General features: G+C 37.4%; 5 protein-coding genes across 5 annotated transcripts in view; 3 read left to right on the forward strand and 2 right to left on the reverse strand.

The window, feature by feature from the left end:
• LOC104755751 (protein TOM THREE HOMOLOG 1) overlaps positions 1–446 on the reverse strand; it is a 2,846-nt gene extending 2,400 nt beyond the window's left edge. Inside the window, exons 1-2 of the mRNA XM_010478205.2 lie at positions 270–446; positions 7–97 (exon numbers count right to left, since the gene is read on the reverse strand). Of these exons, the coding sequence (XP_010476507.1) occupies positions 7–97; positions 270–446 (268 nt within the window). The remainder of the gene's footprint in view (positions 1–6; positions 98–269) is intronic.
• Positions 925–2,442, reverse strand: LOC104755752 (peroxidase 4-like). The gene is made up of 4 exons (XM_010478207.1): positions 2,137–2,442; positions 1,835–2,026; positions 1,493–1,661; positions 925–1,400 (listed from the first exon to the last, which is right to left on the reverse strand). The coding sequence occupies exons 1-4, from the start codon at positions 2,332–2,334 to the stop codon at positions 1,009–1,011; spliced, it is 951 nt and encodes a 316-aa protein (XP_010476509.1). The 5' UTR covers positions 2,335–2,442; the 3' UTR covers positions 925–1,008.
• LOC104755753 (peroxidase 5) lies at positions 4,948–6,531 on the forward strand. The gene is made up of 4 exons (XM_010478208.1): positions 4,948–5,270; positions 5,350–5,541; positions 5,630–5,798; positions 6,002–6,531. Exons 1-4 carry the CDS (start codon positions 5,058–5,060, stop codon positions 6,391–6,393), a joined length of 966 nt encoding a protein of 321 aa, XP_010476510.1. The 5' UTR covers positions 4,948–5,057; the 3' UTR covers positions 6,394–6,531.
• On the forward strand, positions 6,756–9,312 carry LOC104755754 (graves disease carrier protein-like). The gene is made up of 8 exons (XM_010478210.2): positions 6,756–7,023; positions 7,169–7,574; positions 7,780–7,865; positions 7,941–8,148; positions 8,254–8,377; positions 8,553–8,737; positions 8,838–8,972; positions 9,059–9,312. The coding sequence occupies exons 2-8, from the start codon at positions 7,419–7,421 to the stop codon at positions 9,149–9,151; spliced, it is 987 nt and encodes a 328-aa protein (XP_010476512.1). The 5' UTR covers positions 6,756–7,023; positions 7,169–7,418; the 3' UTR covers positions 9,152–9,312.
• LOC104773348 (plant UBX domain-containing protein 7) lies at positions 9,654–13,570 on the forward strand. The gene is made up of 10 exons (XM_010478211.2): positions 9,654–9,733; positions 9,835–9,982; positions 10,486–10,610; positions 10,740–10,850; positions 11,695–11,911; positions 11,992–12,069; positions 12,449–12,517; positions 12,623–12,872; positions 12,953–13,227; positions 13,315–13,570. Exons 2-10 carry the CDS (start codon positions 9,881–9,883, stop codon positions 13,480–13,482), a joined length of 1,395 nt encoding a protein of 464 aa, XP_010476513.1. The 5' UTR covers positions 9,654–9,733; positions 9,835–9,880; the 3' UTR covers positions 13,483–13,570.

Raw genomic sequence — 13,570 nt, forward strand, 5'->3', positions numbered from 1 at the left:
ACACACCTCCGTTCACAAGGAAATTGAGAAAATGAAAGACCTTTTGTGTCGTCCAGCCATATTCAGGAACCCTCAATTGTATTCTTACCAATTGAACCTACACAACAACAACAACAAAAAAAAAATGAAAACTTTCAATCAATTTTAGGGCTTTTCTTAACCAGCCCGTCACACATTCAACCTTGAAATCCCTAATCTTTTCAATTTTCAGATTAACCCAAACCAAAACATTTCAAAAATAACGAGAAGAGGACAAAAGTAACGGGTACCACAGCAATGACGGAAACAATCCCATAAAGAACAGCGAGGATATGAAAGATACGATCTTGCCACATCGGAGATTCGTTCACATCCGACCACCAATTCTTAGCCTCCTTTAGATTAAGCGCTACGATTGCTGCCGCCGCCGAAGAAGATGACATCATTCCCAAGCCGCCGCTTCTCATCTCCGGCCAATCAAAAAAAAACACACGCAATATTCCAGATCCCTTGTAAATTGAGAACTCCACGATTAGAGAATCGATCGAATCACACTTCTCCTCTCTCCTCCCCCTTCTCCTTTCTTCTTCTTTAAAAGGTATTTATTTATAGTATTACCCGAATTAAGATTTTGAGAACGACTGTGACAGGTCAGGGAAGAAATAGAAGACGGAGATTGAAAAGTAACCGGAAATAACCGGTGATTCTCTTCTTTGGGAGAACTTGTGGTGACCGACACGCGACGTTGTTATTATAGCTCCACGTGTATGCATATCTGGATAATGTTACTTTTCAGAGATTGTGACTATTATTTAACCATGACCAAAAAGGTCCAAAACTAGTGACATTTTTCAGGTTTCTTTTGTTATTATTCCAATCTATTCAAATACTATGAAATAACAAACGAATTATTTCAGAAAATTAGTTACACACAATTAATTACCACAATAATGAATCAAATGGGATATAAATGTAATATAATAGTCTCGAAACTTTTTTCGGAGAAGACTAGTAATTATAGTAACTCTTTTAATTAACAGCAGAGCAGATCCTTCGGATTTGTCCATCTGAGCCAGTGAGTGTTTGAATATCTCCCATCTTGATCATTGCAGCTCCGAAGTCAGACGCGAATCTAGATGGGTTTCTACTGTACTCCGTCACAATACTGTCTGTTGGAGCTCCGGTTCCGAACAAAACCTGATCGCTCGTCAAAAGTCCTTTCTTTTGCATCAAGTTTCTGTAGTAGTTATTGTCGAAGGAATTTGGTGTCACTTGATCTAGTGGTGCTAGAGTCGTATCTCCACCGTTTGCTGGACAGCGACGCTTACGTGTGCTGGAGAATCCTACGTCAATGTCACTCGAGTTGTCGTAAAGCCTATCCCTGAACGTGGAGCATTTAGCCTGTCCTAAGGTGTGAGCTCCTGTAAAATAGGGTTTACGTGTGTCACAAGAAAGGTATTAAATGTTAAGAAATTACTGACTAATAAAAGTGTGATTTTCTAGGGCGACTGACCTGAAAGAGCGACGAGGTCTCTGGTGTTGAGTCCTTTTCGGAGGAAGAGATCAGTGAGTGTGTCGAGGCTTGCACTGAAGCTTGGGAGATCGCCGCTGTCTGCAATAGCTCTAAACGCGGCGGTAGAGTCTCTCCGACCAACCTTCACAGCGTATCTTGGACCTCCGACCTATTGATGATACCAAAATTTACATATTTATTTAATAATTAATTAGAACTATGATAAAATAATTGTTGTAACAAGAAAAATACTATATTTCTTCAAAATTTGTAAAATAGTAGTTTAGTATGATAATATGTTTGAAGATATGTCTATATAATGATGGATGGAGGGAGACTAACGTATTCAGAAGCGTCTCTAGCAGCAACGGCAATAATATCAGCGCAAGAAACTACGCCGGGACAAACACTCTCCACAGCGGATTTGGCTTGATCGATAACTTCGAGTCCTCTTGCTGATTGAAAATTTGCCAGTGAATCTCTTTCACTCTCCATAGTAGGAGTTGCCACGAGCATGATAGATGCATCACAACCCTACAAAAAAAAAGTTAAAACCAGAACATAAATTTAGAGCGGTCCATGAAACACATATATGTATTGTTTAAGTATACACATGTTGGAGCAGATGTTAATTAAATACATACGTTAACGAAGCAGTCGTGGAAATGGAGACGGATGAGAGATGCAGCCATCCTACGTTCACGGCTGATTGCGGTCCGGATTGATGATCGGATGGTTGAGAGAGCGTTTGGACAAGTTTGGTCGTAGAAAGTAGGAGAAAGTTGTGCTTGACAGAAACAAGACAAACTCAACAACAATACAAGAATCTTGAAGACCGCCATTTAGTATTTAGTGTTATAACAAGAAGACTCTTTTCGTTTTTTGTAATTTTGTAAGTAATAAAACAAATTTCTCGTAAGTGCTAATAGAGAAGTGATTGATGAATTGAAGTTGATTGGTGTGACTTATGGAAATGAGACGAAATAAGACTTATATATAGGAGCGAAATAATCAAAATCGTGGTCACTTTTTTCTGCGGGAGCGCGTGAAAACCATCCTACGACCCTTTCCAGCCTTGAACGGAACATCCTAAATATTTTTTGTATGTACTGTATATGATTATTGCAATCTTTCATTACGATTTAATTAAGAGTGAGTATTGAAAAGATGATTACATTCACGTATTGAATTTTTAGCAATCTGAAATTGTAATTATATTTTGTCATGAATGTTAAACTGTAATAAGTTTTACCATGATAATTGATAAAAAAAAAAAAACTAAATAAATATAATATTTCAACAATTTTTCTTTTCTTTTCTTTGGAATATTTTTTTTTTTTTGTCAACAGAACATTTCTTTGGAATATTCGTTTTATAAGCAAAAGAGTGTGATTACTTCCCTTTTCCACTCTTGCATTACTTATAGTATTAAAAGGATACTGAAATAATCCGAATTAGGTTTAGATTTATGGAAAGCTGGCCTACGTTGACCAAAACAATAACTTAATAACTAAAACCGTATCGTATGGTTACACGATATTTGAAAATTTGACCTTTGACTTTGGAAAAGTAGTGAACGAATCTTTAGTAAGGATAATGTGATGTCTCATTGTCCATACTGTATCCACAAGTGGAGCTGAGGCTAATTCTTAACTTGTTCGGCTTTGCTCTCCTCTTAAGGTAACTTTGTTCATCAGGTTACTTAAAACCTTAGATAAATTTGGTTCATTTCGATCTAGTTTTCTTAAAATCTCATCCCCTATTTCAGATGAAAATGATATATAGAACAGATATCCTATCCTTATGTTACCTTTTTGTAGATTTCTGTTTGACTTTCGTATTACGCATCTCCAATCAAATCATGTATACGGTTTAAATATTATAATGAAGTGCTCCCCGCGTGTGACTAATCAGTATGCTCAAAGACAACACCATTTGATTGCAAATACAATATCAGTTTGAGCTTTGTATCAACATTTTGCACACACACATAAAAGTATATATCAACATCTATATTTGATAGGGTGAGTGTAATGTCCATATAGTTACTAAGATTTATCATGAAAGTATTGATAATGTGTTCATGCATATATAATATATATAGCGATACAAATAATTCTCGCTGAACTAATTAACCTCAGACGGTAACAAAAACAAAGATATAATTAGCCTCAAATGTTGATGATGATATAGTTTTTTATTTATTTATAAGATTAAATACAATATGCTCATTAGTTATAAACAAAGATTTGAATTTGATCATGTAATATTAATAAATATGTACAAACACGTCATTTGGTTTGAATTTATAATAGAGTACAGCTTTTGTCTACTTGGATTATGCAAAACACAGTTTGGATCCATGCGCGCACTCGTCTGTAACAGTCGAACATAGTTGAATTGACCTTTTCATCGAAAGAACATGAAACGTACGAAACACACATGCTCATCAATATTATTATATCACACAATACGTATACATGCTTCTAGATTTGTGGTTGCTGAAGCTGATGCATAGATGGCTGCACTTTCCAACATCCAGAGGAGAGCCAGCAAAAAAATGAAGTTGTGGATGTTTTTTTAAAAAAATAATCTGTAAATCGTTACTACTAAAATTATGTTCTATAGCAAGCAAATTAAGGGACCAATTGATTCGATTCTTAGGGGAAAAACTACGACGTAAATGAGATGCAATTAAAGTTACACTACAAAACGGTGCAAAACGACTACGTACGGTCATAACCGTCGATAGCGATGCTTAAAAATTCCTAACAAAGACAGGATCATATGATTTCTATCGCCATTGACCATGCATAGTTTTCTTTCATAGCTCTAAGAATTGACATCGTAGGGACATTGCAAGTCGTATGTATATGATTGTTTAATTTCAAACTATTTAAAAGATTGTATTTAGAATTTGGCCAGCAACCTAATTCATAAGGTGTTTCTAACGTACCATGCATACATCGGTTTTTAAACTAATTTGTTGGTTTGGCTAGGAAACTAAATTTAATTAGTACATTTTAATCAAACTTCCGAGCATTAATTTATATTGTACGTGTTTGACATTTTGACTTTTATTTTCTGGTCGTCAATTATTGTTCCTTTCAAACTAATCGCACAAAATAATGGTTGGTTATAGTCTTCAGATCCGAATTACAACCTATATTATTATTATAAGAAATTAAGCTAAACTAATTAAGCGCTTACTGATCGATGAATGATGATGTTCTTGTTCTTTTTCAATTTAACAATTTGACCAAAAAGTCAGAGCCCAACAATTTATTTATTTTTATCCAAATAAATAAACATCACAGTCTCCAATTTTGAACAGTGACACCGCCTTTTTAATATAAAAAATAGCGACACCGCGTGAAAACTCTCATGCACGTATAACGTATATAAATGTATAAACCCCTAGGGTTTGTAACATTCAACATCAATCTCATCAAATATCATTCTTGATCGACAATATTTTTCAAATAAGAAAATATTATTTCTTTACCATTAAAAAAAAAGATAGATTACTAATTTGTTTGACGTACGAAATACACACCTCAAAAATATGAAGAGATTTTCACTAAGGTTTATGTTGATGACAGTGAGCATCATCCTCACGTTCTCGATCTGTCAAGCACAACTTTCTCCAACATTCTATGATCAATCTTGTCCGAATGCTCTTCCCAAGATCCGATCCTCCATTAGAACCGCCATAGCTCGTGAGAGACGAATGGCCGCATCTCTTATCCGCATGCATTTCCACGACTGTTTTGTTCATGTGAGTTTTCATCCTTCCATATACTACTTCCACATTTTTGGAAACACATTCATTTTATAATACTTTTGTACATGTTTAGGGTTGCGACGCATCGATATTGCTCGAGGGAACATCAACGATAGAAAGCGAGCGAGATGCATTGCCAAACTTCAAATCCGTAAGAGGTTTTGAAGTCATAGATAAAGCCAAATCCGAAGTCGAGAAAGTTTGTCCCGGCATTGTTTCTTGCGCTGACATAATAGCGGTTGCGGCAAGAGACGCTTCCGAATATGTATGTTAATTAGTGATTATTTATTATGTAAATATATATACCCAATATCATTTTTATAACAATTATATTGTCCAACTCCAATGTTTAGGTGGGAGGTCCAAAATGGGCGGTGAAAGTCGGAAGGAGGGATTCAACAGCCGCGTTCAAGGCTCTGGCAAATAGTGGTGAGCTTCCTGGCTTTAAAGATAACCTTGACCAACTCTCTGGTCTCTTCAGCAAGAAAGGCCTTAACACAAGAGACCTTGTCGCTCTCTCAGGTCAGTGCAAAGATTAATATACTTGTATATATAATCATTTTTTTAATAGTAACAAAAAAAACAGCATATACAAATCACACATTAGATCTTAATTTTTTTAAATGTGTGATTTGCTATTCTAATTGCATCGGCTCTTGTTAGTTGTTACTGTATACCGTACGTATGTATTTCTAAATATTTATATGTTTGTGTATGCTGTTCAGGAGCTCACACCATAGGGCAATCTCAATGCTTCTTGTTCCGGGACAGGCTTTACGAAAACTCAAGCGACATCGACGCAGGATTTGCCAGCACTCGCAAACGTCGATGCCCAACCGTGGGAAGTGACGGGAATCTTGCAGCCTTGGATCTTGTGACACCTAATTCTTTCGACAACAATTACTACAAAAACTTAATGCAAAAGAAAGGACTTTTAGTAACCGATCAAGTTTTGTTCGGGTCTGGTGCGTCAACCGACGGCATTGTGTCTGAATACAGCAGAAACCGATCGAAATTCGCAGCAGATTTCGCCACAGCTATGATCAAGATGGGTGATATTGAACCTCTCACTGGCTCTACCGGAGAAATCAGAAAGCTATGCAGCTTTGTTAATTAAAGTAATTAAGACAATGCTTTTGTTAATTTGGGTAAACATGCATGCAAATATGCGATACATGTTAATTACTGTTTGTTATATTTTTATTTATTGATTATTTGTTGTAAGTTGTAACTGTTTGTAATATCTATTTTTCATTTTAAGAAATTGAATTAAATGTCAGATTTTAATGATTTTTTTTGATAATATTTCGATTCTATCCAAGTAAGTAGTAACAATTAAGTTCAACGTGATTTTTTGGTAACTACTACTAAACCAATGAATCTGTAGGTCCACCATAATTTGGGTGCACCATGCCACATGCAATATAAACCTAAAAAAAGGTAACTCTCTCTGTTTCTTCGAGCCTGTGAAATTGCGCGACCAATGAGTAAAACAGAGCAAAAAGACTCGAATTTTGAATCGAAAACCATCTCGTCTTCCTTATTACTTCTCTGAGACTTTTACGGCGAGCCTCTAGTCGCTCTTTCCTCGTCAGCCCCATAAAAAATTTCCTGACTTTTCTCCGATAACTTAATCTCTCGCCCCAGAAAATTTCAGTTTCTGTTCGTAAAATATAGCTGTAGGGTTTCTCGTTTGTCTCTCCTCGACGAATTTTCCCATTGATTGGTTCGTTTTGGATCTGAAGAGGTATTGATATAGATCAATCTCAAAAAGGGTATTTGCTCGTTTGCTCAATCGATCGAGTTTGTTCGTGAGGTTGGTTCGGCTGTGGAATAGTATCTGGATCTGTCAGATTATAAAGACTAGTTTTTTTTTGGGATTTGATCTTCAGGTGTGGTGTGGGGTTGGATGATCATTCTAAGAGTGTTTCGTTGAGGCTGTTAATGAATATTGCTTTAAGAGACGAGGAGAATTTGCTATTTAGCTTCTCGTACTCTTTTCTGAGATTTCTCAGTTTCTCAAGTTTAAGTTTCAATAAGAGATCTGCGGCGGTCGTAAACCCTAGGTTTAGATGGGATAAGGCGTTTTTTTCAGATTAAAGGAGAGAACGTTCCGAATTTGACTTAAGTTGTTGAGTTGAGATGGGTTCTTCACAAGGCTCCACACTCTCGGCTGATGTGATGAGCCTTGTGGATACATTGCCTGTGCTTGCTAAAACCCTTATCGCTGGAGGAGCTGCTGGGGCCATTGCTAAGACTGCCGTTGCACCTTTGGAAAGGATCAAAATTCTATTGCAGGTGATGATTCTCCCTGGTCTTGATCTTCTTATGTTTTCAATGGCTCTGATTTATATCTAAATTGTATTCTTTTATCTGTTTTGTTGGAGATTTGGGTTTTGGTTTGATGCTTGGTAGTACTTTGATCATATCTTAAGATATTTGCTTTGTTGTGCATCGATATTTTTACTACCTATTGATTGTATACCTGTGCTTTCAACACTAGACCAGAACAAACGATTTTAGGACCCTTGGTGTGTCGCAGTCGCTAAAGAAGGTGTTACAATTTGATGGTCCTCTCGGGTTTTATAAGTAAGTACGTAGTAGTTTGACTCTTAATATTGTAAGCTTGGCTCAGTCACTTTACTAAATCCTTGTGATGTGCAGAGGAAACGGGGCGAGTGTTATTCGGATTATTCCTTATGCCGCCCTTCATTACATGACGTATGAAGTTTATCGTGACTGGATTTTGCAAAAAAATCTTCCTTTAGGTTCTGGTCCAATTGTTGATCTTGTGGCTGGTTCAGCTGCAGGCGGAACAGCAGTTTTGTGCACATATCCCCTTGATTTAGCTCGCACTAAGCTAGCTTACCAGGTTTGTGATTTTTTTTTAATGTCATGCTTTTACTGTTGCTTAACGGAAAATGAAGAAATATCAGTTTGTTTCTTCTCTCTTATGCCGTTGTTATTCCATTTTTAGGTGTCTGACACAAGACAAGTTGGTGCAAATGGATTTTACCGTCAACCTACATATTCAGGCATAAAAGAGGTGCTTGCAATGGCTTATAAAGAAGGGGGACCACGTGGGCTCTATCGAGGCATAGGTAAAGCACATAACATTTGCTTGCATTAATGATTGTTCAAGCTATAAACGGTTGACATCAAACTAGTACCAACTCTATAATCTGACTCTTAAACCCCATTTGTGTGTGTGCACTTTTCCTAACTTGGGTCTGAAGATGATTAACAAAGGTTGGGGATTTCCTGTGTGTTTTGCAGGGCCAACACTGATTGGTATCCTTCCTTACGCGGGCCTTAAGTTCTACATATATGAGGAATTGAAAAGACATGTTCCTGAAGAGCATCAAAACTCTGTTCGAATGCATCTACCTTGTGGAGCTTTAGCTGGTTTATTTGGCCAGACCATCACTTACCCATTGGATGTTGTTAGGAGACAAATGCAGGTAAAAAAACAAAAACAAAAACAAACCAGAGACAAAGATTCAAACTTTGCAACAATTCAGAACTCATAAACCTACATTTTGGTGTTTTGTGTGACAATAGGTAGAGAATCTACAGCCTATGACGAGTGAAGGTAACAACAAGCGTTACAAGAACACATTTGATGGGCTCAACACGATTGCTCGAACTCAGGGTTGGAGACAGTTGTTTGCTGGTTTAAGCATCAACTACATTAAGGTAAATCCTAGATCATCTCAGTCTGGATTTCATTATTTTACTTCTCCCAAAATTTTATGACTCATAGATTTGTCTTTGTTTGCTAGATTGTTCCATCGGTTGCGATTGGATTCACTGTCTATGAGTCAATGAAGTCATGGATGCGGATTCCACCGCGAGAAAGATCAAAACCAGCATGAAGAGTCTTTGCTCATTCACTAGAGACACAGAAGACAGAAGAAGAACACAAAATTGTTAGACAGATTTTACTTTTTTTTTTTTGTAACTTCCTCTGGCACATAAAAAATCCTTGATAGTGATTTATTCTTTGAGAAGTTAATCAAAAAAAAAGGTTGATTGACGTGTGTCTGTTGTACAGCAAGAATTAGAAAAATGTCAACTACTAACAATTAAGAAAAATGCTTCTTATTAAGCAATCGAGGTTAGATAATACTAATTAGTTGTGTTTAATAGTAATAATCTGGGACAATAATATCTTGAAATGAACTCAATGATGATGGATGGACCAATTTTCACATGCGTATTTGTTTTTCGAAGGAAATGTCAAAAACAACCCCACTTCTTTGCACGAATATACTCGAACACAACTTAGGGTTATAATCGTCCTCTCCGGGGTATAGTAGTCTTTTCGATCCGGTGAACTCAAGAGATATATTTTTGGCAGTAAGATGAAAAAAAAAAAGAGAATTTTTATTTTGTATGTGTTCGTCCTCCCGCAGGATTCGACTCTTTCAGTTCCTAATTTAATCCTCATCTTCTGGGCAAGTTTGATTTGTTGCTATAATTTCTGGGCTCTTTTCCTTTTTTTTGTTTTCTTTTCACAGATCATCAAATTAATCTCTGTTTTTTTTGTGTCTCTCAGAAATTCGAGTTTTTTTTTCTTTCTCTGAGGGTCTTAGCAGAGAGCAATGGAGGGGATGTTGTCTTCCGGTGACGAGCAGAGATTAGTCTCTTCTTTCCTTGAAATCGCTGTCGGACAGACCGCTGAAACTGCTCGGCAGTTCTTACAGGTTTGTGCTTGGAAACTCGTAGATTTGTTCTGTTCTATTAGGGTGGGTTGCTTTGGTCAACTGATGGGTTAGTGTGAGTGAGCTTAACCTTGATTTGGTTTCTGTTTGTGGGTCTTAAGTGTAATATCCTTTGGATTTATTTCAGCTTATGAACAATTTGTGATGTCGAGTTGAAACCCTAGATTGGGTCTCTCATATTTTTTTCAGCTTATGGGTAAAATTCTGATGAATACTTTTTGAGTATTCGAGTTTAAAACCCCTAGATTGAGAGCTTTTTTTTGGTAACTATTAGTTGATCTGGATTGTGATTAGTCTGAGATCTCTGTGATTTGGTCCCTCTGGTGTTACGATCTGCATTTTGATCGAGGGTTTATGTGATGACTGATGAGATTAGTTTGGCGTTTTATAATTTGTTTGTGATTAGCTACTCTTGTGTTGATACTTTGTTATGCTCTCTTCGCTTGTGTAAAATTACTAACGTAGTTGAGTTCTGCTATCAACAGGCGACAAGCTGGAAACTTGATGAAGCTATTCAGCTTTTTTACATTGGAAACGAAGGTGGTATGCTTCCATCTGGTACACACACTCTGCCTGAGTCCAATGATCCCATGGCTTCACAATCTTGGGGGTATGATTAGTGATAATGTTATAGACTCTTGATACTTTCTTTTCGTTATTCTTCTAACTCCCTGCTCTCGAGGTTCTGTTATCTATTTTGGTTTGTTCGACCTTATGGTGTGCTGTTGTATTTTAATAGGGCCACTACAGACACAGGAAATCAAAGGATGGTGCAGAATGACGTAGATGAAGTCCGTGCTCCTTTGCCTGTTGTGAGAGAGACTCTTTATGGTGAATCAGTTTATTATGGGTTAGTCTCTTTTTCGCTCGCTTCTTTGTTTTCTCTTATATCTGGAAATTGTGTGTCTAGGTTGAAGATTTTCTCTCATTGACTTTCATTACTTAGAGGTAGTAACAACTTAACAGACAACAATGTAGGTTCCTCAATTTTGGAGCTGCCCTCTTTAGTTTCTTGACTCTCAGGGGTTGGTTGGTTGATTGATTTCTCTGCTGGTCTTCTTCCTAGTGTAGTTTTTAAATTTACCATTGTTTCAATTAGCACTATTATCATCTAGGTTTTAGTTGATGCTGTTAACTCAAACAAGACCTGGTTGAATGTCTAGTTGGGTCTGTTAAGTTGTTAGCAGAGTCATAACATTTGCTTCTGCAGTTAAATCACTCCAAGTTTCTATTTTGGCAGCCAGCTGAAATCCTAGCATAGAGTTTTAGTCTTTTATCCTCAAGTTGCTTCTTATGATCGTATAGTTTAGGTTGCTCTAGTTGACTATGTGTCAGACTGTCAACCTCATGTTGGTTGTGCTCCTTCCCTTGCCTCTACTAATTCAATAGACAAGGCAGAAATACATGTGAAGTTCTACGTTCCAGGAGTCTGAGATTAGCTTTTGCAAAGAAACTTATCCAGGGAAGCTATGAATAAGTACACAAAACTATTTAGTACAGTAGGAGTATAATCATGCGTCGCTAAAAGTTTTGTTTTCAACTTTCATAAGCCCATTAAAGTCAGCGTCTCCGACATGTTTAATCATGCCCCATTCTATGTAGATATCGGTTTATTGTTTTTGTGCTGATGATAAACTCTTTCTAAATGTACATGCGGGATGTAGCTCTCATAATTGACTTGCATTTGTGATTAGGGCTATGAGGGTGGGAAACTCTCAGCCTGAACCAGCTTCTTTGATTGCTTTCCGTAACTTTAGTGAAGAGCCAAAAAGCCCGGGAGTTTGGGAACCAGATGAGGGTGCTTCCTCTGCCTCAGCCTCTGCATCAGAGTCAGCATCCGCTCCTCGGGACAGCTTGGCATCGTTGTACCGTCCTCCTTTTCATCTGATGTTCCAGGGCTCTTTTGAAATGGTATTCTACTCAGTAACTTGTTTGGCTGATTGCTTGTCTGCTTTTTTATTCTAAACCTCTCTCTATGGTTTTTTGTTCAGGCAAAAGCTACTTCGTCTTCTCAGGATAAATGGCTTCTCGTCAACCTCCAATCTACCACGGAATTCAGCTCTCATATGGTTACTCTCTAATATTTCTTTTTTTTTTCTGGATTTCGTTCTTGCTCAATTTTTTACGATAGTCACATCTAGGGTGCCTAATCTATTGTTTTAGTTAGGTTTTAGTTCAGTTTTTTCCATTTTTCAGATTTGTCTGTTATCATTTCAGTTTGGGTTAAGATTTTGTTTCTTAGAGAATATACTTCAATTTGAAAGACTTCTTTAGAAACAGCGGTCTAATCGCTTCCTTCTCGTTTGTTTTGGTTTTGGTTTGCTTGGGTAATAAAACTGGATTGGTTTATCTTCTCCTCCGCATGGCTTTTATTTGTTTCAGTTTCGATTGGTTAAATGGTATTGTACACCCACTCACATCCCAACTAATTGTGTTTCTTTCTCATAGCTAAATCGAGATACTTGGGCGAATGATGCTGTTTCTCAGACTATCAAAGCCAACTTCATCTTCTGGCAGGTTTAATATAGAACTTCCCCCTTAAACTTTCGCTTGCTTTCCTAAATTCTCTTTAGTAAAGAGTCTGTACTGAATTGGTTTTAATCCCTCCTTTTTTGGTTCTAGGTCTATGATGATACCACGGAAGGAAGGAAGGTTTGCACATACTATAAGCTTGAATCTATTCCCGTGGTGCTTGTAATTGATCCAACCACTGGTCAAAGGATGAGAATGTGGAGTGGAATGGTCGAACCCGAGAATTTGCTAGAGGATTTAGTGCCGTTCATGGATGGTGGTCCTCGTGAACACTTTGCTTCTCTGTCAAAGAAGCGGCCAAGAGGCAGCTTCTCATTGACTCCTCATTCCAAACCCAAAGGTTACTTTCAAAAACTTGTCCACAACTTCAATGTCTAGTCTGTTTGGGAAAAAAAGATTGACCTTGACCTATTCCTGTAGAGGATGTTGCAAAAGATGAAGAAGAAGAAGAACTGCGACGAGCATTAGCTGCTTCCTTGGAAGATAACAACATGAAAGACTCTTCAGGTGATCAATCGACAATAACGCCTGAAGCAGTAGCGGTTGCAGCAGTTACATCTGCGGTACTACCAACATTCCCACCACTACCGGAAGAACCAAAGGGAGGCGATCGAAGTGTACAATGCAGAGTTGGGATCCGTTTACCCAACGGACAAAGACTCCAGAGAAACTTCCTCAAAACAGACACAATTCAGGTCTGCAAAATCCTAAGAAACAACATTGATCATTGTTCTGTATATTTGTCTGAGATTTTTCTGATCTTATTGCTGTCTCCATTGTAGCTTCTCTGGTCTTTCTGCTATTCTCAGCTTGAGGAATCAGAGAGGAAGAAGCCATTGAAGCTAACACAAGCGATTCCAGGTGAATCAAAGACATTGGAGTATGAATCTAACTTAACCTTGGAGCAGTCTGGTGTTGCCAATTCCATGATCTCTGCTACATGGGAATGAAAAATCATATCTATAAAACTATCTATTACGCTGTTTCGTAATGTTTATCAGATTAGTTATTTTGAACTCGAGTTTGAATAGAAAAAAA

This window comes from Camelina sativa, chromosome 17, assembly GCF_000633955.1.
Source record: "Camelina sativa cultivar DH55 chromosome 17, Cs, whole genome shotgun sequence".
In the NCBI taxonomy this organism is placed as follows: domain Eukaryota; kingdom Viridiplantae; phylum Streptophyta; class Magnoliopsida; order Brassicales; family Brassicaceae; genus Camelina; species Camelina sativa.